The sequence below is a fragment of the Cervus canadensis genome, chromosome 18 (assembly GCF_019320065.1).
Source record: "Cervus canadensis isolate Bull #8, Minnesota chromosome 18, ASM1932006v1, whole genome shotgun sequence".
NCBI classification, from domain to species: domain Eukaryota; kingdom Metazoa; phylum Chordata; class Mammalia; order Artiodactyla; family Cervidae; genus Cervus; species Cervus canadensis.
This window is the reverse complement of record NC_057403.1, coordinates 11,554,916-11,581,051: the sequence shown is the minus strand read 5'-3', so window position 1 is coordinate 11,581,051 and position 26,136 is coordinate 11,554,916. Positions and strand designations below refer to the sequence as shown.

The window sequence follows — 26,136 nt, the reverse complement described above, 5'->3', positions numbered from 1 at the left end:
AGCCCCGATCCCTCCCCCCGCCTCCCCAGGCTCTCCCCGCGCTCACTGCTCCAGTCTCACTGGCGTCTTGCTGTTTCCGTGCATACCTGACATACTTGACATGCTTGCCCCAGGCCTCTGCAGGTGCTGTTCTCTCTGCCTGGTGGGTGTTCTTAGGCATTTCGGCTTTTCACGTGGCCACCTCTTCTCTGCACATGGCCACCTGGCCTCTTCACCAACTGTTTCCTGACCACAGAGTCTCTTAGTGGCCCCTCCCCATCACACTAGCTCTCCCGCGTCACCTGATTTATATCCTCTAAGCCAGCGGTTCTCATTCCCCAGGGGACACTTGGCCCCATCTGGAAATATGGGTTGTCACCACTGGGATGGAGTTGCTATAGGCAACTACTGAGTGAAGACCCGGAGCTCCTCCCACATCCTTACACTGCACAGGAGAGACACAGTCCCTCCCCTTCTCCTCAGCAAAGAACTTTCTGAATCTGAATGTCAGTTGTCTAGAGGTTGAGAAGCCTGGTTTCTGAAGGCTCGTGGACACTTCATCAGGGGCCCTGGGAACTCCCCCGAGGAAGTCCATCCTTTGTTCTTTCTCTGCCTCCTGATTTTTTAGGGAAAATCTGGTTCAGTAATAAACCCATCTTCCCCCCAACTGTTGCTAATTTCCTCTCTTCAATAGGGGGACCGTCTCTGAGCTGCGGCGCGAGCTCGCTGGCCCTTAACCCTCACCGTTCCATCCCGTGGCTGCATTTTCGGGTTGACTTGTCCTCAACTTGTTAGCCTCTGGGTTTCTGTTTGCCATTCACCAGGGCTGTACAGGAATCCCTTCTTGAAGGGATGTGGGAAACAGAAAGTGCGTCACCTGTAGCACCGGTGTTGCTGTGAATCCCAGTCACAGCTCACCCTGGTCACTGGCTGACTGCACAGCAGGCCTGATCCGGGCACTGTTCTGCTCCTCCCGTGTGACCCTCGGGCTCGCCTGGCCCGCAGCAGAGTCAGGGGAACTCTGCTTCTGTGGCGAGCCTGCTACAGTGGAACTTCACAGTAAGGAACATGCACCTTCACTTCATGAAGCTGTCCTCTGTGGCATTCCTTTGAAGTAAAAATCCTTTTTTTAGTGAAATATTGGTGGCAGTAGATGTCACCATATCACTGCGCAGGAGTCTCAGTTTTACTCTTTTCTCACAGTTCATGAAATGCCGAAGTCTACTGAGTCTGCCCCTCCCCAGTCCTGCTCCCAGCGGGTGCATCTCGGTGTTCCCATCCCTCCCTCACAGCTGCCCTGCACTTGGTCTCAGGATGCTGGCCCCACTCATGGTGTCTGCTGTTTCCTCCTCAGTGAGGTGTTGGGGAGACCAGGGTCAGAGCCAGACTCTGGTGTTCAGTCCCCACTCTGCGCCTTAAAAACTGTGTGGTCCTGGGCAATTACAGACCCTGTCTGGGCCTCGGGGTGCTCCTTGGTAAACTGGAGTAAGGTGGAGTCGGCTTCCCAGGGCTGCAACAGGGTTTAAGTGGGTAACTTTCTGGAAAGGGTCAGAACAGTGCCTCGAGTGACCAGGTTTTGTGCAGGTGACCATTGTGAACCTCACCGCTCCTATCGTTACCCATCAGGGTCGGCGTCATCTCAGACCTGGACTCAGCACCTTCGGGAGCAGGATTGTGTAGCTTTGTGGTGGAACAGCACACAGAGCCGAGATGGTTAGCCCTGGACTGCGTGTCGGCCCAGCCGTTCACCAGTTGTGGGCTCTTTGGCAGATCACATTATCTGCCTGATTGTTGGTTTCTGTATGGTTTTTATCTATAAAATGGTGCTATTCACAGACTCAGAAAACAAACTTATGGTTACGAAAGAGGAAAGCAGGTGTGGTGATGGATACATTAAGAGTTTGGGATCAACAGATACACACCTCTGTATATAATAGATAAACAACAAGGTTCTAATACAGCACAGGGAACTATTTTCAATATCTTATAATAACCTATAATGGAAAAGAATCTGAAAAGCAATGTGGGTATTTGTGTATGTGAATCACTTGCTGGACACCCGAAACAAACATGACATTGTAAATGAACTTTAATTTTTTGAAAAATGGTGGTCCAGTGATTAAGTCTCTGCCCTCCCAATTCAGAGGGTGATGATTTGATCCCAGGTCAGTGAATTAGGATCCTGCATGGCTAAAAAAAAAGTCCTGATCATAATGCGTACTTGCCGGGAATGCTGTGAGCAACCCTGGGATAGACTCATCTGTGGTCTGTAGGAAGAACAATACAAAACTTTGCTTGTGTTCTAAAAACAGAACTAATCAATGAAGACACATAACCTTGTTTTGAACAAAAACAGTCAATATTTTAAATATGTCAGTTGTTTAAATGACATCATAAATCTATTTCAATTTTGAAGTGATGTAGTGCATTTAAGTTGTTTGAACACAGTCCTTTGACTGTGATTGTCAGCTGTGTATTAGCTTCTGATTTAGTATTAGGGATAAAAGCTCTATGGCAGTATGGCATGTCTTTGGTTTCTGGGTCACAGTGCCACATTTTGTATGTGTGGGAGCAGCTTCATTCTGAGGTCCACAGCCTGAAGTCCCACACGAGACTGAGCGGTCTTCCCAGTTTTCACAGAAGCCCCCGTGTCTTCCTCCTTTCTCCATGCCCAGGGTGTCCTGTCCCCAGACCTGAGCTGATCTACCAGCTGGAGCACGGGCAGGAGCTGTGGACGGTGAAGAGAGACCTCTCCGGAAGCACCTGTCCAGGTAGGAGCCACGCTGTGGGCAGAGACCCACAGAGGCCGCTGGCCCTGGTTCCCCGGGAAGCGTCTTGTTCGGGCCTCTGGTGGTCTGGAAGCCACAGAGCCCTTTGACCCCAGGTCCCTCTGTCCTTCCCGAGGACAGCTGTGTACAAGCTCAGATGTGTCCTGGGCTTCAGGCCTGGGTGCCGCCCACCAACTCCGTGACTCCGGTGAAGTTCGGGATGTCCTTGTGTCTGCACGTAAGTGCGGCTGAGTTACAGCCTGGCTGCAGTGTCAGGGGGACTCTGGCCTCTCCTCTCGGTGCTCAAGCAGTGGAGCCGCTGTTTCTGACTCACGCCCCATCCCTGTGGGTCCCGGGGAGCTCTGCAGCACAAGGCCATTCGGGGCCCCGGGTTCGTTCTGCCGTCAGTATGTGACTTCAGGTGGTCCTGACCCCCTGCAGCTAGCAGAGAAGCGGGGGGTGATGCCCCTCTGACCCCCACAAACACCAGCCCTCTGATCCCTCCACTGGAAGGCACCGGGCACTTGGCCGCACTGGGGCGGTGGGCGGGGAGCTGTGCCTGAGCCCTCCATCCCAGGAGAGGAGCAGGAGGTCGGCGAGGGGGACTGCTCCTGAAGGCGCCAGTCATGATGGTCTCTCGGTCCTGGGGTTGCTGGGGGTGTGTGATCACAGGACACTTAAAGCGTAAAACTGCTCAGCGCAGAGTCTGCACCGCTGCTGGTGGCTCGGGGGAAGCGAGCTGCTGGTCCTGCCATGTCCATTGGTCATGATGAACAATGTGGTTTTTGTCTTCCTCTCCCAGCTCCTTCCCAGCCCTCCTCGGCCTCCTCTTTCCCACCTCTCCTCGCCCCCACCTCTTCCTGCTGGGTGAAGCCTCTCAGTGATGTTTGTCCCGCGTGCCCACGTCTGTGCTGCCGAGGGCACCGGGGCTTCAGTTGTTAGTACTGTCCTTTTCCCCCCGTGAGTGGTTTTGCCACCCCTGTCAGAAATCATTTCCTGATATATGTGAGGGTTTACCTCTGAACTCAGGATTCTATCCCTTGGTCTGTTTGTTGGGTTTTATGCCAGTTTTGTTGGGTTTTATGCCAGTACTGCACCGTATTGGTCATTTTAATTTTGTGCTGTTTTGAGATCAGGGGTTTTGTGTTCTCCAACTTCGTTCTTCTTTTTCAAGACTGCTTTGGCTATTCAAAATGCCTTCAGCTTCATTATGGATTTTAGGGTGGGTTTTTTTATTTCTGCAAAAAACATTGTTGGTGAAGATACAGCACAGCCGAAAAAGGAAAAGTTGGGGTTTTGATAGGAGTGGTATTGAATCAGTAGGTTTAGGGTAATATTGATATCTTAACAATATCACACTTCCAATCTGGAAACATGGTGCGTGTTCCCATTTATTCACATCATCTTTAACTCTTTAAGCAAGGTTTTATAGTTTTCATTGTACAAGTATTTCACCTTGTTTATTAATTCCTAAGTATTTTATTCTTTTCCATGCTATTGTAAATGGAACTGTTTTGTATATTCATTTCAGATTGTTCATTATTCATGTATGTAAATGCAGCTGACTTCTCATGTATTGACTTTGTGTCCTGCTACTTTGCTGAACTCATTCATTCTAAGTTATTTTGTGGCATCTTTGTGGCTTTTACAGGTAATGAACTATCATCTACAGGCAAAGATAATTTTACCTCTTCCTTTCCAAGTTGTATCCTTTCAATTTCTCTTTCTTGCCAATTTCTCTGTCTAGAAATTCCAGTATTATGTTGAATAGAAGTGTTGAAACTGGAGGTCTTTACCTTGTTCCTGATCTTAGAAGAAAAACTTTTAGACTTTCATTATTGAGCATGATGTTTGCTCTGGTTTATCACATATGGCTTTTATTATGTTCAGGTTCAGTTCAGTTCAGTCTGTCAGTAGTGTCTGACTCTGCGATCCCATGGACTTCGCACACCAGGCTTCCTTGTCCATTACCAACTCCCAGAGCTTGCTCAAACTCATGTCCATGAAGTCGGTGATGCCATCCAACCATCTCATCCTCCGTTGTCCCCTTCTCCTCCTGCCTTCAATCTTTCCCAGCATCAGGGTCTTTTCCAATGAGTCAGTTCTTCGCATCAGGTGGCCAAAGTACTGGAGTTTCAGCTTTGACATCAGTCCTTCCAGTGACTATTTAGGACTGATTTCCTTTACGATTGACTGGTTTGGTCTCCTTGCAGTCCAAGGGACTCTCAAGAGTCTTCACCAACACCAAAGTTCAAAAGCATCAATTCTTCAGCACTCAGCTTTCTCTGTTGTCCAACTCTCACATCCATACATGACTACTGGAAAAACCATAGCTCTGACTAGACAGACCTTTGTTGGCAAAGTAATGTCTCTGCTTTTTAATATGCTGTCTAGGTTGGTCACAGCTTTTCTTCTAAGGAGCAAGCATCTTTTAATTTCATGGCTGCACTCACCATCTGCAGTGATTTGGGAGCTCAAGAAAATAAAGTCTGTCATATGATCAGGTACTTTCTTCCTATTCCTAGTTTGTGGATTTTTTAATTTTAATCATGAATTCTGTCAAAGGCTTTTACGGTATCACTTGAGATGATCAGCAGGGCTTTTTATCTTCCTTTCTGTTTTCCGTCCATTACTGGAGTAAACTGCAATGGGTCATGGTATATGATCCTTTTGATATGCTGCTGAATTTGTTTTGCTGCTATTTTGTTCAGGATTTTTGTATCCTGTTCCTAAGGGATATTTCTTTCTTTCTTTCTTCTAATATTTAATTATTTATTTGGTGTGTCAGGTCTTAGGGATGAGGGGTCTTCTTGAGTCATGTGGGATCTTTTGTTGAGACACAGCCTTGTGGCATGTGGGCTCAGTTGCTCTGTGGCATGTGGGGTCTTAGTTTCTTGACCAGGGAGCCCACAACCCCTGCACTGCATGGCAGGTTCTTAACCACTGGACCACCAGGGAAGTCCCTGCTTTGTAGTTTTCTTATAGCGTACTTCTCTTTGGTATTACGGTAACACTAGTCTCAGAATGAGTTTAAAAGTGTTTTCTTCCTCTAGTTTTTTTTTGGAAGACTTTGAGAATTGGTCTTAATACTTCTTAAAAAAAATGTTTGGTTAGACTGACCAGTGAAGCCATCAAGTCTCCCGAGATTTTTCTTTGCTGGGAGATTTTGATTACTAATTCAGTCTCTTTCTACTTATAGACCTATTCAAATTTTCTCTTTCTCCGTGATTTAGTCTTTACAGGTTTCGTGTTTCTAGAAATATGTTCAGTTCATCTAGATATTCCAATTTGTTGGTATATAGTTCTTCACAGTATTCACTTATATTCTTTTTCATTTCTGTAGGATCAACATTATATGTCCCCATTTTGATTTCAGATTTTAGTATTTTGAGGTTTTTTTTTTCTTTTCCTTTTTCCTTAGTTCATCTAGCTAAAGGTTTGTCAATTTTGTTGATCTTTTCCGGAATAACTTTGTTTCATTGATATTCTCCTATTTTTTAATTCTGTGTACTATTTATCTTTAATCTTTCATTCACCCTTCCTTTTGCTAGGTTTGGGTTTATTTGTCTTTCTTTTCCTGCTAAAATTGTTAAGTTAGACTGTTGACTTGAGATCTTTTTGTTTTTCACTGAAAGTGTTTATAGCTACAAACCTCCCTGTTAACAACCACATTCACTGCATCCTGTAAGTTTTGGTATGTTTTTTCATTTTCATTAGAAACAAATCATACTTTGTTTGATGTCTTGTTAAAGCTATTGAGATAAGAATTTGTGATTTAACTGTGGTCTCTTCTGGAAAATATCCCATGTATACTTGAGAAGAATGTGTATGTTATTGTTGTTGGGTAGAATGTTCTGTATGTAGCTGTTAGATCTAGTTAGTTGATTATGTTAAGTCCTCTGTTTCTTTACTTATCCTTTGTCTGGTTTTTCTCTCCGTTATTGAGAGTGGGATGTTCAAGTCTCCATCTTTTTTTGTAGTGTCGTCTCTTACTCTCTTCCATTCTTTGATTCTTTGTTTCTTGTGTTTTGATCTTTCATTATATAGTTGTTTACAATTATAATGTCTTCTTGCTGTATTATATGTTTTACTTATATAGTATCTTTCATTGTTGCTTGTAATCTTTTTTGATTTAAAGTCTGTCTTGTCTGATTTTAATATAGCAACCTCTGCTCTCTTTTTGTTAGTATTTGCACAGAATCTTTTCCACCTTTTGACTTTCAGTCTGTGTCTTTGTATCTAAAGTGAGTCTCTGGTGGAAGGCATATAGTTGGATCATGTGTTATCAATCCTGCTAATCTCTGCCTTTTAATTGAAGAGTTTAACCATTTACGTTTAAAGTGATTGCTGATATGGAGAGACTTCTGTCATTTTGATATTTAATTTCTACATGTATTATAGTTTTCTGTTTCTCATTCTTGCTTTATAGTCTGTTGTTTAGTTGATATTTTGTAGTGAAACATTTAAATTCCTTTCTCATTTCCTTCTGCATATGTTCTCTAGCTATTTGTGGTTATCATGGGATTATATTTGATGAATGTATTAAAGTTTTAATGTTCACATGATTTTATACCAGCCTAACTTCAGTAACGACAAAAATCCTGTACTGCTCTGTCATTACCTCTTTTAAGTGTTTGTGTCACAAAATGACATCTTTATATGTTGTATGCCTAGAAACTTAAACTGCTAATTCTTTTAAATGCATTAGTGTCTTAGATTTCTAGGAAACTACACATGGACTTATAAACTAAAGTTATAATGATACAAGCCTTTAGGTTAACCAGTTTAAAAAACAATCTTCTAAATCATGTAAATACACAATGTGGAGTTACAAAATAATACTATTTTTTATAACTGCCCATGTATTTACTATTATAAACTCTTTATTTCTTCATATGGCTTTGAATTACTGTCTGGTGTTCTTACGTTTCACCTGGAAGCCTCCCTGAAGAATTTCTTACAGAGCAGATCCAGTGGTAACAAACTCCTTCAACTTTTGTATATTGGGATGTCTTAATTTCTTCCTCGCTCTCTTGAAGGACAGTTTTGCCAGATATAGGATTCTTACTTGACACTTTTTGTTTGTTTGTTTTACACTTGAATATATTGAGCTGCTGCTTTCTGGCCTCCCAAGTTTCTGATGAGAAATCTGATAATCTTACTGAGAACTGCTTGTATATAACAAGTTGCTTCATACTTGCTATACTTTCTCTTTGGCTTACAAAAGTTTGATTACAGTTTCCTCAGTGTGTCTGAGTTTATTTTTCCTGGAATTCATTGAGCTGTTTGGATGTTTCATCCATTTTGGGATGTTTTCAGCTCTTCAGATAGTCTCTTTGATCCTATCTCTCATGTCTTTCTGGGAATGTCCCAGTGAGTATGTTCGTTCATTAAGTATATCACAGGTCCCTTAGGCTCTACTCACTATTTTTCAATCTTTTCTTTTTTCTGTTTGTTAGACTCAATACTTATAGAATAATGTTTTCTATCTTCAACTTGGCAGATTATTTCTTCTTCCTATGCAGATTTTTATTTGAATCATTCTAGTGAGGTTTTCACTTCAGTTAATGAAAGCTTTGCTCCTGAGTTTCTTTCTCATTTCTTTCATTCTCTCTCTCTCTTTTTTTTTTTTTTTGACTGCAGTGTGTGGCTTGCGAGATCTTAATTCCCTGACCAGGGATTGAACCTGGGTCCCTGACAGAGCTTGGCGTCTTAACTACTGAACGTCCAGGGAATTCCCCCTTTTTCATTTCTTTTTAGGTTTTCTTTCTCTGTATTGATAGTTCCATTTTGTTTTTACCTAGTTTTCGTGACTTTCTCTGTATCTTTCTTTAGCTCCTTGAGCTTTTATAAGTTAGTTGTTGCAAAGTCTTTGTCCAGTCAGTTTGCAATAGATTTTTTTTTAACAGATTTCAGAGGGCTTCCAAACATTAGCTACCACATTGTCAGACTCATTAGCCTCTTGGCATTGATGTGTGGCAATATATGCATGGAGTATTTTAAACATAAGAATTCCACTGACTCTCATTACATAAAAACAGCTGATTGAATCAGTGCTTGGGTGACTTGGTGTCCTGCCTTCCCTCTATCTGTTTCCTAGTTGTTATCTTATGGTTCAAACCTCAGCCTTCTGATCACATAATTTGTCTTTTCGGCCTTGAACTGAGTCATCTCTTCAGCATAAACTATCTGGACCCACATGAGTTATTTATTTGCATAACTATCCAGTCTGTAATTGACTGTGTCTTTTTCCAGCACCCCATCCCCTCACACAGTCACTCCTCTGGCTCTCTCTTTCAAGGTTTTAACAATCCAACATCAGGAAAGAAATACATTGTTATCCTGGGATTCAGAGGTAGGGAAACATGGCAGACACAGAGGCACTATGTTCATCTTCATTTTTTACACTGAAATAGTGATCTTCCATGCTGGCATTATTAACAGGTTTTTTGTATATTGAATTTCTTTCAGGTGACAAAGGAAAACCCAAGACCAGAGAATCTACCACTTCTGAGCCATCCCTGTTTGAGGGAGCCTCAGTCCAGGAACAGCTAACACAAAGAGTTTCAGAGGAGTCCCAATTGGGCCAAATCAACGATTCAGAAGAGCCATTGGAAAGGCATGAAGGACGCTTGAGACCAGAGATAGAAGCCCAGAAGGGGAAGCTCCCTGGGAAACCAAGCTGTGAACATGGCAGCTTAGGGAGAGCTGGTGGTATGTGTTCAGGGATCACAGAGGAGCCCGTCCCTCCAGGGGGTGCTGTCCATGACCGCGACGCCTGTGGATCAGATAAAGATCCCCTGACTCAGGACGAGGAAAGTCTCTTCAAATGCAGTGAGTGCGGGAAAGTTTTTAATAAGAAACGCCTCCTTGCGCGACATGAGAGGATTCACTCAGGAGTGAAGCCCTATGAATGCACAGAGTGTGGGAAAACGTTTAGTAAGAGCACTTATCTCCTTCAACACCACATGGTCCACACCGGGGAGAAGCCCTATAAGTGCATGGAGTGCGGCAAGGCCTTCAACCGTAAGTCACACCTGACGCAACACCAGCGGATTCACAGTGGGGAGAAGCCTTATAAATGCAGTGAGTGTGGAAAGGCCTTCACCCATCGCTCCACTTTTGTTTTGCATAACAGGAGCCACACTGGAGAAAAACCGTTTGTGTGCAAAGAATGCGGAAAAGCCTTCCGAGATAGGCCGGGTTTCATTCGCCACTACATCATCCACAGTGGTGAGAATCCATATGAGTGCTTCGAGTGTGGCAAGGTGTTCAAACACAGGTCATACCTCATGTGGCACCAGCAGACCCACACTGGGGAGAAGCCGTACGAGTGCAGCGAATGTGGGAAAGCCTTCTGTGAGAGCGCGGCCCTCATTCACCACTATGTCATCCACACCGGGGAGAAGCCCTTCGAGTGCCTCGAGTGTGGCAAGGCCTTCAACCACAGGTCGTACCTCAAGAGGCACCAGCGGATCCACACTGGGGAGAAGCCCTATGTGTGCACCGAGTGTGGAAAGGCCTTCACCCACTGTTCTACTTTTATCTTACATAAAAGAGCCCACACTGGTGAGAAACCTTTTGAGTGCAAAGAATGTGGGAAAGCCTTTAGCAATCGGGCAGACCTCATTCGGCACTTCAGCATCCACACTGGAGAGAAGCCGTATGAGTGCACGGAGTGTGGGAAGGCCTTCAACCGCAGGTCTGGCCTCACCAGACACCAGCGGATTCACAGTGGAGAGAAGCCCTATGAATGCATGGAGTGTGGGAAAACCTTCTGCTGGAGCACAAACCTCATTCGACACTCCATCATCCACACTGGAGAGAAGCCCTATGAGTGCAGTGAGTGTGGAAAGGCCTTCAGTCGCAGCTCGTCCCTCACTCAGCACCAGCGGGTTCATACTGGCAGAAACCCTGTCAGTGTGACAGAAGTGGGAAGACCCTTTACAAGTGGGCAAACCTCAGTCAACCTTCAAGAACTCCTACTGGGGAAAGACTTTTTGAATGTAACCACTGAGGAAAATCTTTTGCCAGAAGAAACAACTTTCTCAGAATCTGATCATTCATACCAAAGAGAAACCCCACAGTTTTCTTCCCTGTGAGAAAAACTATTGCAGGATATTAATTGTCATCTAAAGAGTTATATTGGAAATTGCCCCAACCTAGAGCCTTATTCTGCACCTGAGAATTCATCAAGGAGAGACACCCAGTGGTTATTATGCACTTCGGGATACCTTCAGCTCCATCTTTCTTCTTAGTTTACATTTCAGTATTATCTCAGGAATGTTTTTAAAAACCGGAAGGGAGAGACTTAGAAAATGAACTGCAAAAAAGTTTCTTTCAGACTTCCTTGCCAAACTGTGGCACTTTGTCATAGATTCCTTAGTTAACTTGGAGGAAGCGCGTTTTGTTTCCGTGGTAAAGAACCTATACTATGTGTCTTGTGTATACATTCATTGCTGTCCAGTGTAAGGTGAGTTAGACAGGTCTGGAACGGTTCATCGAATATCTTTGTTCTAAAACATTGTCTCTGTTCTTAAGGAGCTTAAATTTTGGTTTGAGCCACTAAATACCTTTATATTTAAGGAGGTAAGAATTCACATATGAACGGTCATGTTCTTTTGCACCGTTTAAGACTATTTAGGCTTTGATTTTTTAAAGACAAATCTGTTTTTCATATGGTTTTAATGACCTAACACTCAGATGTTTTCTGCTCCTGTACTAATCCTGGTTTACTGATTTCTTTAATTATATGGTAAGTCTTTTAATTGGGTAAAGTGATTCCTCTTTACCCAGTTCAGTCTTCTTATTTAAAACTTCAGTCTTATTTAAAACTGATTTAGCATCCTCATTATTTTGAATTTCCATGTAAAGTTTTGTGCAAGTTTTTACTAGAAAAATTACTGACTTTTGAAAGAAATTGAGTTAAATTGGCAGATTAAGATGTTTAGAGTCAGCATCTTTGCTGTTTTGGGTGTTCCAGTTTATGAATGTATTATCTCTGTATATTTATTTCCTATCTCTTGATTTATTTCATTATTATTTAATAAGTCTCAATAATAGGTCCTCTACAATTTTTATAAGATTTATATATAGATGTAGGTTTTTTGTTTGTTTGTTGTTAGTAATTATAGATTGCATTGATTTTTGAATTTTCAGCTTCCATAGAGTCTTTATTAGTATACAGAAATATATATATTTTTCATATCCTACAATCTTGCTCTTTCTTTTGATAGAATGCTTGGGATTTTCTACATAGAAATATCCTCTGCAAATAGAGAAGTTTTATTTCTTTCTTCCCATCTGTATACCTGTCATTTCCTTTTCTCATCTTATTGCACTAGCTAGAACTTCCAATATGATTTTGAATACTAGTAGTGAGAAAACATGTCCTTGGCTGGTTCCTGATAGTAGGGGGAAAACATCCAGATTTTCACATAAACTGTGGTGTTAGTTGTAAGGTTTTCTTCATAGAGCTTTCTTTATCAAGTTTAGAAAGTTTCCCATATTCCTAATTGACTGAGAATTTTTTGTTGCTGTGAATGAGTGTTGAATTTGTCAAATGTTTTTTTTTTAATCAACTGATAGAATCTTGTGTTTTTTTCTTTTGTAGCCTGTTGTTATATATTACGTTTATTTGAGTTTTGAATGTTGAGCCAGGCTTGTATCCTTGGAATAAGCCCTACTTGGTCATGGAGTACAGTTATTTTCATATATATTACTGTATTTAATATGCTGGTATTTTGTTGAAAAAGTTTTCCTCTCATTTCATGAGTGACAGTGGTACGTATTAAATAGTTTTTTTTTTTCTTTGTCCATTGTCAATGTCTGATTTTGGGGTCTAGGTGATTCTGGCCTCCTAACATGCATTAAGAGGTGTTCTATTATTCAGAAGACAGTGTATAGTATAGAATCGGTTTGGTGTGTTCTTTTAATGATTGATAGCATTCTCCAGTGAACCCTTTAGTCTTGAAGAGTTCTCTTTTGAATGCTTCTTACTTACTTATTTATTTTATTTAATATGTATAGAACTCTTCAGTTTCTACTTCATATCAGATAAGTTTTTACAGTTTATCTTTTTCTAGAAATTGTCCCATTTCATATAAATGTTCTTATTTGTTTAAAGTGTTCCTTTATTATCATTCTGATGGCAGTAGACTCTGTATTTATAACCCATATTTTATTCCTGATGTTAGAAATGTGTTAATTCTCTTTTATGTCAGTCTTCTTAAGACATTTATCAGTTTTTAAAATTGTTTTAAAAAACCAGCACTTTATATCATTTTTCCCTTCTGTCTTTTCCAAATTTCACTGATTTTTTTCCTCTCTGATCCTTATTACATCATTTCTTCTATTTGCTTTGGTACTATTTTCCTCTGCAGTTGCTTGAGATGGGTGCTTAGGTTATTGATTTGAGGATTTTTTTTTCACTTTTTTAATACAAGCATTAAATTCTATAAATTTCCCTCACGGTACTGTTGTAGTTTATTATGTTCTAATTACATTTCATTCAGTTCTAATTATTTCTTTATTCAACACTGTCTGTGTGACCCATCGATTATTTAGAAGTATGTTGCTTAATTTTACAGTGTTTGGAGTATTTTGTGCTTTCTTCTTATTTTTTATTTCATTTGTTTTACATTTGATTTGGCTATTTAAATTTGTTGTGGTTTGTTTTATGATCCAAGATATAGTCTATCTTGAATGTTCAGTAAGGCTGCTTGAAAAGAATGTGTATCCTACTGTCATTGGGTGGAGCTTGTATATCTGTGTGCCAGATCCTCTTCATTGATAGTGTTTCTCCGATTTTCTTTGTCTGTTGTTTTCCCGCCTTGAATTTCTGTCAATAACTGAGAATGGGGGTGTTGTCCTGCAGTTTAATTCTAGAATTGTCTCTTCGTCCTTTAAGTTCTGTCAGCTTTCACTTCATGTATTTCAAAGCTGTGTTACTTGGTACGGACGCATTTAGGATTGCTATGTTATCTTGGTGTATTGACCCTTTTATCTTTATTCTCTGTTTTCTTTTTGCTCGTGTGAAATTTTTTTGCTTTGAAGTATACTTTATCTGATATTAATGTACTCACTGTTGAGTTTTTTGGTTAATGTTTGCATGATTATATTTTTCCATAATAATTACATTTTCAACCTTATCTATATTCTTACATTTCAAGTAATGTAATATGTGCTATTGTGAATAGCATATACTTGCCTCATTTTTTTGGAGAAGGCAATGGCACCCCACTCCAGTACTCCTGCCTGGAAAATCCCATGGACAGAGGAGCCTGGTAGGCTGCAGTCCGTGGGGTCGCTAAGAGTCAGACACGACTGACTGACTTTACTTTCACTTTTGACTTTCATGCACTGGAGAAGGAAATGGCAACCCACTCCACTGTTCTTGCCTGGAGAATCCCAGGGACGGGGGAGCCTGGTGGGCTACTGTCTATGGGGTCTCACAGAGTCAGACACGACTGAAGCGACTTAGCAGCAGCAGCAGCAGCCTCATTTTTTAATGTCCATTTTACTGATTTCTTTTGAAAACTTGGTATGTTTAGGTCATTTAAGTTTAAAATAATTATTGATATTTTTAGGGCTTACAATTACCATTTTATGATGTTTTTGTTACCTGGTTTTTTTTGCCCTGTTGTTTGGTTTTGGGGGCTACTTTTTGTTTGTTTTGCCTTCTTTTGAGTTACTTTAATGTTAGGAATTCCACTTGATATATCTGTGACATTTTTGAGTATATGTCATGTTTTTTAGTGGTTACTTTTGGTATTGTATTGTACATACATAACTTATCAGAGTGTACAGTATCAACATTTTAGCACTTTGACGTGTAGACACTTACTTCCATTGGGTACGTTTACATTCCCCATTCTTTAATATAACTGTCTTCAGTATTTCCTTTATGTATGTTGAGCACCATATCAGATGATGTGTTTTTTTTTTGCTTCAGCTGTCAAACCACTTTTGCAAAACTTGTGCAAAACTCATCAGAAGCACAGTCTGTTTACTTTTACTCATTACATTGTTCTTTCTTCCTTCTTAAAATCAGAGGGGTCTTCCATTAACAGTTTCTTAAAATTTTTTACCCCAGGAACACCTGTAGCCTGTCTTTTGTGGTAGGTTTTCTGGTAACAAATGTTTTTTGTTTTCCTTCTTCTAAGAATGTCTTTATGTCTCCTTCCTTCCCAAAGGATGTTTTTGTGGGGTATGGGATTCAGGGTCAGCAGTTCTTTTCATTCAGCACTTGGAAGGCAAGGCGTTTCCTGTCTCCCGTGGGCTCAGATGAGGGACCTGCTGCCGTCTGGCTCATTGTTTCTGTCTGTGCTGCACCCGTTGCGTCACGTGCTCTCAGTGCTGTTTCTCTGTATAGAGAGTTGGGAAGTTTGATCAGGATGCAACCTGCCATAGCACTTGGGGGCTTATCCTGTCTGGTGTTTGCTTCACTTTAAAAATTGTGTGGTATATGCCATTTGGAAAATTTGCGTAATTTTTAGTTACGCTTCCAATAGTTTTTCCAGCCCCTCTCTTTCAGGGGCTCCAGTAACAAGAGTGGTGGTCTCCTGTTCTTGTTCCATAGGACCCTCTGACTTGTACCTTTTTGTTTTCCCCAGGGTGTTTTTCTCTGTTGCTCATATTGGTTAATTCCCTTTGAGCTCTCTTTGAGCTCACTGACTCCTTCCCTCTCATGTATAATCTACTATGGAGCTCAGCCAGTGAATTTTCATTTTGGTTTTTGAATTTTTCAATTGTTTGATTTTCTGTTTTGTTCTTTTATACATCTTCTATTTCTTTGCCTAGTTTATGATGCCAAAAAGGACTCAGAACACAGCAAAACTTGTAGTCCAAAGTCATTGGTCTCTGGTACTTTATCTTAATTATTGGAATAGAAATCCTAAATTACCTGGAGGAACGGAAGACCTGCAGTCTTTGTTGTTATCCATACATAGTTCTCAAGAAATTAAAACTGGGCGACCTTCAGCTTGTTCAGAGTTCTGTTCCCCAGAGAAGATTTGTGTGTAAGATTTCATTGCTCAGTAAGACTTGTTACAACCTGAAGAGTACGGGCTACTCCTCTTCCACAGTCACTGTTCCTCTTTGTGGTTGAACACATTCCCCCATATTTTCCAGCGTGGGTAGGACCTCTGTGTTTCTTTTATGCCTCTGTTTTTGATCTTTAACTTCTCCCTCTTAACTCCCTTCTGTGTTCATAATCTGTACCCTGTTCCTCACCCCTAGGCACTTTATGCCTCACTTTTCCATTGAGCTGTGCCCTTCTCTGTTCTCTCACAGACACGCTGTGTGACTGTTCAGTCCACTGCCTGTCCTCGCCCCCTCATGTCCCTTTCACTGCAGTGACAACTACAGGATGATCTCTATCATGGTCACCTGGCTTAGGCAGGTCTTAGAGTTTCCTTTTGTCCTCTTCCCCCTACCTCCCAGCCCCGTTTGGACTGCTGCCCACCTCTCTAACTTAAATGTCCTTCCCTGCTTTCTCAGGTCTTGCCCTTCTTCAGAGACTCTGTCTTCAGCCCATGTATTAGTATTAAACAGTGTGCTTCCTGGGGCCCATCCAAAGCCGCTGTTTTCTTACTTTGATATGTTCCATGAATGAGATAATTCCCATTGAAGGCATTTTACACTCAGTGAGCCACAGAGTTCTCCCAAAGCTGTGTCTCCAGGGTGAATGTCTCTCATGTCTGTTACCCTTGTTGATAATTCCACACATTCTGTGTATTCATACACACTGAGTTTATGCATGTGTCACATGGCCAGAATCATCACCATGAGGATGCACCCATAGAAGTTGTAAGAGCAAGCAAACACATGGTATTACTGTACATCCGCCACTGTCTTGAATGTTTAGACATGTCAACTCCTAACCTTTCTAGCAAGTTGATGTGGTAGGTAATATTACCCTCATTTTACAAATCAGAAAACTGAGGAATAGAAAGATTAAGGAATTTGCCCAAAGTTGTACCGTTGTCCAAAGTATGAGTTTAGGGATTAGAGGCATTTAGGCTGGCTTACAGAGTCCATGCCCGTATCACTTTCCCAGATTGCTCCATATAGTGTGAATCCTTGGTTTCCTTGTCACTACTCATTTTTACTGAAATGGATCAAGTAATATGCATTGTTCTCTGACCCCCATTTCTCATTTTGCAGTATATTTTGGCCACCCTTTCAGTTTGAGTGTGAAACCACATTCAGTCTTCAGTGCTGGCATCATCTCATAACTTTGTCAAAGATATAGATAATCTCTTGAGTTTGAAGTAGCAGGGAGATCGAAGAAGGACAAGGTTGATTTGGTTTTGGACACTGTGTTTGAGGTGCCTGAAAAACATCTCAGTGAATCCCGGTGTCTTGTGTCTGGGTGACCAAGCCATCTTACAGCCATTTTTCTTTCATCATCCTCACCTCCAGCCATGGTCCAATTCTGTTCCTTTAACCTTTTTGTTTCCCTCATTAGACACATTAAATTTATTGTTTCCCTCAGTATGTGTGTGTGTTGGTGAAAGCCCACACACTGCAGTGTATTTTTATATTGATCGCCTCCCTCCCTCACAGAGTGTTTACACAAAGCTGTGTATATAATGGGGACCGTGTATGACATATGTTGACCACAAAGAGAAACTACATGTGCTTATATGAACAGACTGGTCAGACTTTAAATAAGAGTCATGATGAATGACTATTTTGAAAGTCCTCAAGATTATCCAGGTTATGATTTACTGGGAAAACATCAAAGAACTCTGTGTATTATCATGCTTACCATCTGTGTTTTGTCACAGCGAAAGATTACAAAGCGATCTCAGATAAGGGGAAAGGTACAAGGATTGGAGTCCAGAGGAAGCCAGGGACAAGCCTTAGGAGTTCTAGAGAAGTTGCTCTGTCCTGTCCGACTCTGTGATCCCATGGATTGCAGCCTACCAGGCTCCTCCACCCATGGAATTTTCCAGGCAAGAGTACTGAATGGGTTGCCATTTCGTCCTCCAGGACATCCTCCCGACCCAGGGATCGAACCCAGGTCTCCCACATTGCAGGCAGATACTTTAGCGTCTGAGCCACCAGGGAAGCCTTAGGAGTTCTGAGCGCTTAGTTTAAGTTCCGTCAGTGAATTTCAACAGCATGTGTGAAATGGCTCCTAGGGGAGCTCATTAGAACCTCAGAGCCCAGTATTTTTATTGGGCACTCTGCTTGGAACATAAGATTTTTGACCTTCAGAAGCATAGCAGGTCAGTAACACAATACACAGACAGTACCTACACTGAGCCATTCATCCTTTCTGGGCATGATAGCAAGCATCCCAAAATCTAAGTCCCTAAATGTTAACCAAGGGCAAATTGTGACGTTCAAAGGATAGCACGGCATGTTAACTCATTTTCACAGTGACTTAAATGATAGCAAAATGGGATAGAAGTTCAAATTCCTTTAACAAATACTAAGCAAATACAGTTTCCTATGACAAAAATAAGTCATAGCTTTGAGGTGAAGGTTTAAATACACATAAATCATTGTAACAAGTTACGTCACAGCAGAAATTCTTACACGTGTTCAGGATTTAATGAAGACAAAATATAGAGAATATCTGACGAGAGAGAATCATGCCTCTCAATAAATCTTGTATCTATTTAGATATATTGCCAAGTGATTTGACTTGCAAATATTCCCTGTATTTGCCTCTATTTCTACAGATTGGTTAACAACCAGGTTAACGCCGTGTATTTCCAGTGCACATATGTCAACAGTTTCTCCTTTACTGTTCTGCTGTTGAAACTTGTAGCCTTTGACTTCAAGAAAGAAGATCAATGAATATGGTGTCATAATTCCTGCATTATTAAGTGTGCATAACTGGAGATTAAAGAGTGTGTTGTTGCAGGCTTAGTCAAGTTCATGGACCTGTCTGTGAGTTTTACTGAGATGATATGGGAGTGTTTGGTTCAGCTGGGAGGGCCCTCTAGAGAGACGTGATACTGGAGACCCATTCGAGTCTGGTCTCTGGTTGTACACACCGCTCCCCTTGGTACTCAGGCTCTGACCCATAGACCACCTTTCCTATCTCAGTTGTGGGGTGCCTGCAGCCTCTGGAATGGTCAGTGACATCATCCTTGAGATTTGAGGGTTAAAGATCTGTAATCTGTTCACAGGTATGTTACATACCTGACAATTGAATGGTCTAAACTAAATTACAAATGGGTAACATCCTTTGCCTGCCTTGAAGCAGTGTTGAGCATAAGCCTCTAGTCAGACCACCTCATTATACTTCTGTCCTTGTAACCAGATAGATGGCTTGAAGGAAATTTCTGCCTACTGTGATTTTTTAATTTGGAGATTCATGTATTTGTTGTTTTTGTTTCCCCTCTGCCTATTTTTTTGGTCTCTACCTCTCGATTGATTGATTGATTGACTGCTGGGCCCCTGCAGCTTGCTGGATGTTAGTTCGCTGACCAGGGATCAAACCTGGACCCTCTGCAGTGAGAGCACAGAGCCCTAACCATTAAACCACCAGAGGATCCCAAGACTGCTCCTTTCAGGGCTAGCCACTTCTTAGAGGTAACAAACTACTCTTAGGGGCTATTCCTTTCACCTGTAGATTAAACAAGCCAAAGCCCCTAATAGAAACCCCTTTTCTTTCTGACTCTTACACTTCAGTAGACTATGCTTCTCATCCTCTAACGGCCTGTGACAGGCAAATAAGGACGGCCTCCATGCTCCAAGGCCTGACAGGATTCAGACTAGCCAATACCAAGCCGTTTATGCCGCCTTGCCTCCCCTCTACTGTCGAAAACAAAAGCTCTGGACCGCGCATTGTTTGCTTCTGTCCCCTGACCCGTCCCGATCGTCCCCGCTGGGCCCTTTGCGACGTTCCCCATCTCAAGTTTCTACGGATCTGTGGAACATAAATTTGGCCCTTCGTATCAGTCATTACCATTTCTGTGTATCTTAACTGTGGTAGATTAAACAGTTCCTGGGTGTATTTCTAGAACACGCACAAAACATATTACAACTTCCTCTAAGGGCCTAGAAGGCTCTACACAGGGAGCCTGAAAGTGATCCTGGGGGTGAACAGAAAGCAGCAGACGACAGAATTCAGGGTCAGGACCCGATTGTCACCTTCCTTTCTGGTTTGCACGGGTAAAAAACTACGTTACCCAGAAGTCTGAGCGGCGCGAGTTTGCGCTGAAGCTGGACCAATGACAGCCGCGGACCGGGCCGGGACTTCCGGGCGCTTTAATGACTGTGCGTCATCAGTCGGTGTCCAGTGCGTGCCTGGGGCTGTAGGGACTGAAAAGCCGGCGTGGCCGCTTGTCCCCTGCCGGAGCTGGAAAGGCTGGTGAGGAAGCTGTTCTTCTCACCTCTGCGTCGGTCAGTGTGCGAGCCTGACATTCGCCCCGGGTCCTCCGTCACGGGGGTGGCTCCTGAGCGCCCGCCGGGGCCCGGATCCATCCCCGCAGGTCTGATGCGATAGCCTGGGCCTCTACGCCTGGGCTACTGAGGCTCGGAGAGCGACGGTCCGCCGAGGTCTCCCCGCCCTAGGCCTCCTCCGGGCGGCGGGCGGTGAATCCTGGAGCCGCCGCTGCGGCCCCACGCTCTCCACAAGGCTCCGCGATGGCGGCGGCCTGGATGGACCCCATGCGGGTGAGACAACCATTTCGCCTGTTTGCATTTGTTTTTCTTGGGGATGGTCTTGATCACTGCCTCCTGTACAATGTCGCAAAACTCCTTCCATCATTCTTCAGGCACTCTGTTTATCAGATCTAATCCGTTGAGTCTGTTTGTCACTTCCACTTTATAATCGTAAGGGATTTGAATTAGGTCTTACCTGTATGGTCTAGTCGTTTTCCCTACTTCTTTCAATTTAAGTCTGAGTTTGGCCAGAAGGAGTTAAAGATCTGAGCCACAGTCAGCTCCAGGTCTTGTTTTTGTTGACTGTATAGAGCTTCTCTATCTTGGGCTGCAAAGAGTATGATCCGTATGATTTCTGTATTGACCATCTGGTGATGTCCATCTGTAGAGTCTCTTCCTGTGTGTTGTTGGAAGAGGGTGTTTGCTGTGACCAGTGCATCCTCTTGGCAAACTCTATTAGCCTTTGCCCTGCTCCATTCTGTACTCCAAGGCCAAACTTGCCTGTTACTCAAGGTATGTCTTGACTCCCTACCTTTGCATTCCAGTCCCCGTGATGAAAAGGACATCTTTTTTTGGTGTTAGTTCTAGAAGGTCTTGTAGGGCTTCATAGAACCGTTCAACTTCAGCTTCTTCAGCATTAGTGGTTGGGGCATAGACTTGCATTACTGTGATATTGAATGATTTTCCTTGGAAACAAACAGAGATGATTTTGTTGTCTTTGAGATGCACCCAAGTACTGAATTTCGGACTCCTATTGACTATGAGGGCTACTCCATTTCTTGTAAAGGAGTTGTTTCCTAGAGTAGTAGATCTAATGGTAATCTGAATTAAATTCGCCCATTCCAGTCCATTTTAGTTCTTTGATTCTTAAAATGTCGATGTTCACTCTTGCCATCTCCTTGAACAGAAAGGTATATAACCGGCTTATAAGATTTCTAAAATGGCAGCTAGTTGCCAGCCCTTTGTTCTTTTCACTTCCTGATTCTCCTTCCTCACTAGGATATTTTAGCGGGCTAATTTCAAGGGCTTTATCCCTGGACATTAGTAAAGAACTAAAGGGGTGAGTTAAACAGTTACTATAAATCATCCAATCAAAAATTTAGGTGGCCTCCAGGAAGATTATAACTGTGTGACTCTCAGCCTGTGAGCAGCTGGAGGAGGGAACCCTCATTTTAGGAATAAAAACAGTGGATTTCCCACTCCGTGTGCTTGCTCCCAGACCTTTGTAGTGCGCCCTTCTGCAGAAGTAAAGACCGCCTTACGGAGCCATCTTCGATTGTCTGTCTTACTTCCCCCACCCTTTGAGAGCATTTGCAGCAGGCGTGTCCGGGAGGGCCAGCTCATTTGCTGGAGGCTCCATCCTGCTCAGCCAGGACAGACAGACAGCCCATCCGAGGCCTGACTACAGCCTGCACCGTCCTCAGCAATTCCTGCTCCCTGGTCCTGAGGCATTTGCTCCGGGACACATGCTGACAGGTCTCAGATAGAGATGAGCAGGGGTGGTTCCTGTGGATTCTCCCTGGGAGTCTCCAGGATTCAGAAAGCAGCGGAGCCCGTACAGGCCTGTCCACTTCCATGAAGCTATCACCGCTTCGGGTGATGCTCCTGTGAGGTGTGCAATGATCGTGAGAAGTTGTTCCACAGGCAAGTGTTGATTGAGGACTTTGGATTCCGACCTCAGGAATGGGGCTTCAGGCTGGGGACTTTCAGTCACTTTAACAAAACATGCAACGCGCTCAGCCCGAGGCAGGCATGCAGTGGGGACCAGTGGGTGCGGGGTGCTGTCGCTGTGATTATTATTGGTGTTGGGATATCAGTCATATTTTCACCCCTTTTCTTTCTCATTTTTCTGAGATCGTCGCGCCCTTACCCTTCTGTGCCCCACCGCCCCTGCAGACGGTGCTGACCTCGTGTCGTTCTCCGTTGGCTCCCACACGGGAAGCTTCCGTCTCTCCGTGGCTGTGGTCACCCCTGGGTGGTGGCCGCCTCCTTGTGGCCCGCCCCGAGCTCAGCCTGCGGGAGGTGTCGGGTCTCTGCGTCTTCGCCACGGAAAGGAATGGGCTCAGATCCCACCAAGAGCCCCAAGACCAACCCCGCTGCCTCTGTTACTTTCCAGGTGCCTGTTACTTACGAGGACGTGGCCGTGACCTTCACCCAGGAGGAGTGGGGGCATCTGGGCCCCGTCCAGAGGACGCTGTACTGGGAGGTGATGCTGGAGACTTGCAGGCTCCTGGTGTCTCTGGGTGAGGCCCCCACTCTGCTGTCTTCCCCCTCTGGCTCCAGGCCCGGCGGGCTGAGAAGGCCTCTGCGACCCGCCAGCCTCCTCCCCCAGAGCTTCAGCTGTTTTCTGTTCTCACCTCTTCCTGCCTGGGCCCCGTAGGTCTCACTGAGGGAGGGTTGGACCAGAAGACTAGTTTGCCTTTGGTCACAGCCAAAGGAAAAGGGTGTGTTGGGACGGAACGGGGGCGTCTTACAGAACCCGGAGGTCAGAATTCCTGCTGGGCTCCCCGAGGGACCGATGCAGTGATTTAGAGAAGCGTGTTCTGCCCTGGCTTCTGGGGCTCCCGTTCTGCCTCTCTGTGGGTCCGCCGTGTGGCTTTCTTTCTTTTGCTGCTGCAGCTAATCTGCAGAAGGAAGTAGTCTCCAAGTGCTTTCTCTCTGCCACCCGCATCCCCCTCACCTGTTTCCTTCCGGATGTCTGTCTTGTGTGTCTGTTCATGCTCGCCTCATGTCATTCTCCCACACACTGTCCTCGGATGGTAAGGAAAGTAGGGCTGTTGGCATGAGTGACTCAGAAAGCTTGTCCACTCTAAAGGCACATCTTGATCACGAAAAGCTCTCCTTTGCATTTTTTGGTGGCACGAGTCCTTTATTTTGTGAAATCTTGACAAGAGTAAGTGATACTTGATGTTTGTACAAAGGTCTCTATTTGATCCAATCACAGTGTGGGATTCCCACCCCAAGGTTTTCTTTTTAGTGGTTCGTGAAATACTGAATTCTGGCGTCCCCAGGTCTGCCCCTCCCTCCGGCCCCTGCTCATGCCACCCTCTCCCCACCACAGCCACTTGTCTGAGGCTGCTGGCCTCACACCCGCTGTGTGCCGTCTCCCTCTGACGGGAGCACTTGGGAGGCCGGGTCTGGTGCTCGGCCCCTGGCGGCTGATCCCACTCTGCTGCCCTGCCCGTGAGCGCCGTGTCCCCGGGCCAGTGACTGAACCCTGCTGTGTCCATCCTCACATAGGCGGTGTCCTGAAGTCATGCAGCGTCCTCCTCACATGGCCGGCGGTCCTGAGGGTGAGTGAGAGCAGGTTTAGCCTTTGTGGACCCCTGCTGCTGTCGCTGCCGTTAATGACGACATCATCCTCCTTGTCATGGCCATCGCCTACTCGTGGACTCAGCGTTCTCTGAAACAGTGTTGGGTAGCTTTGTACGTAAATAGGCCAGGTGCCAGAGGTGAGCAGACCTTGGATTTCATCTTGGCTCAGCCATTCACCGAGTCCTGGCTACAGCAGATAATTTCATCTGCCTGAGCCCCCGTTTCATTATCTGTAAAATGCTGCTTATTGCACTACGTACTTCATGTGGGTGCTGTAAGGAGATCCTGCAATAGAATTTTTCATGCAGGGTCCACAAGGACAGTCAAAATAGTCCTTTGCTTAGGACCTAAAAAAACTCAGATCCGTGCAGACATTTATACCTTGTTCTTGAATGAACAGGCTCAATATTTTAGATACGTATGTCATTTCTTTTCTAAATTAGTACATAAGCTTAATTCAGTTCTTTTTTTAATACATTTAAATTAAGTTGCTTGGCATAGTCCCTGGAATATGGTCATACCTGTAAAAAATGTCTTTTTAAGACTATTTTTTTAAAATCAGTTTTAGGTTCACAAAATGGAGAGGAAGTACAGAGATTTCCCACAATCTGCTCCCTGCACAGGCGCATTGGGTGTTGTTTAGTCATTCAGTCGTGTCCGACTCTTGTGACCCCATGGACTGTAGCCCGCCAAGCTCCTCTGTCCATGGGATTCTCCAGGAAGCATACTGGAGCAGGTTGCCATTTCCTCCTCCAAGGGATCATAGCCTCTTTTGTTATCTGTGTTCTCCCTACATGGTACATTCGTTACAGCTGATGTATTTACATGAACACATGATGACGTAAAGTCCATAGTGTGCGTTAGGGTTTACTCTTGGTATTGTACATTCCATGAGTTTGGACAGATGACATGTATCCATCATAGTATCGTCCAGATTACTTTTGTGGCCCTAAAAGTCCTATCTGTTCACCCCCAACCCTCACCAGCCACTGATCTTTTTTGACTGTCTCCATTTGTGTTTTCCAGAATGTCATATGGCTGTCATCTGATAGTACTTAGCCTTTTCAGATTGGCTTCTTTCACTCGGTAATGGGCATCTGTTTCTTCACGTCCTTTCATGGCTTTTTGGTGCTGAATGATATTGGTTGGATGTGCCATAGTTCACCCACTTACCCACTGAAGAAATCTGAAGTGAAAGTCGCTCAGTCCTGTCCGACTCTTTCTGACCCCATGGACTGTCCATGGAACTCTCCAGGCCAGAATCCTGGAGTGGGTAGCTGTTCCCTTCTCCAGGGGATCTTCCCAACCCAGGGGTCGAACCCAGGTCTCCCACATTGCAGGCGGATTCTTTACCAGCTGAGCCACAAGGGAAGCTCATCTAGGTTGCTTCCAAATGTAGGCAGTTATGAGAAAAGCTGCTGTGAATGTCCATGTGCAGCCATGCAGGTTTTTATGCAAGTGTGAGTTTTCAGGACCTTTGGGTCAAGAGTGGGGACTGTGACTGGTGGGTCCTGTGGTGAGGGCATGTGTAGTTTTTTGAGAACCCACCAGACTTCAGAATGGTGGCATCATTTACATTCCCACCAGCGTGGAATGAGGGTTCCTGGAGCGCAGCATGCTCCCCAGCATTTGGTGTTGTCAGTGTTCCTGTTTTACCCCTTCTCATAGGTGTGCACTGGTGTCTAGGTTTGCATTTCCCTGATGAGAGTCTAATGGAAATCAGTCCTGAATATTCTTTGGAAGGACTGACGCTGTAGCTGAAGCTCCAATACTTTGGTCACCAGATGTGAAGTCCTAACTCATTGGAAAAGACCCTGATGCAGGGAGAGATTGAAGGCAGAAGTAGAAAGAGACCACAGAGGATGAGATGGTTGGATGGCATCACTGACTTGATGCACATGAGTTTTACCAAACTGTGGGAGTTGGTGATGGACAGGGAGGCCTGGCGCTTTGCAGTCCATGGGGTTGCAGAGAGTCAGACACGATGGAGCGACTTAACTGATGACAGTCTGTGGAGCATCTTTTCATATGCTTGTTTTGCATCTGTATATTGTCTTTGGTGAGATGTTTTTTAAGGTCTTTGTCCTTGCTTTTGGGAAGCTGTCTGTTAAGATATTTGGCTTATTTTAAAATGGGGTTGTTTTCTTACTGTCTAATTTTAAGAAATATTTGTATTTTTGGACAACTGTCCTTTATCAGATATGTCTTTTGCAAATATTTTCTCCTGTCTGTGTGTGGATTGTCCTCTCCTATCTTTTGGCAGAGCACAAGTTTATAATTTTTATGAAGTCCAGCTTATCAGTCATTTCCTTCCTGGGTTATGCCTTTGGTATTATATCTAGGGAGGTGTCACGTACCTGTAGCCACCTAGGTTTTGTCCCGTAATATCTTGTAGGAGTTTTGTGGGCTTTTATTCCGTTTAGATCTGTGGTTCACTCTGAGTGAA

At 43.8% G+C, this 26,136-nt stretch overlaps 1 protein-coding gene across 1 annotated transcript in view; it reads left to right on the top strand.

The window, feature by feature from the left end:
- Positions 1 to 26,136, top strand: part of LOC122420513 (zinc finger protein 805-like) — a 39,117-nt gene that overhangs the window by 4,441 nt on the left and 8,540 nt on the right. Inside the window, 5 exon segments of the mRNA XM_043435654.1 lie at positions 2,655 to 2,750; positions 9,219 to 10,846; positions 20,210 to 20,387; positions 22,492 to 22,618; positions 23,616 to 23,668. Coding sequence (XP_043291589.1) covers positions 2,655 to 2,750; positions 9,219 to 10,846; positions 20,210 to 20,387; positions 22,492 to 22,618; positions 23,616 to 23,668 — 2,082 coding nt within the window.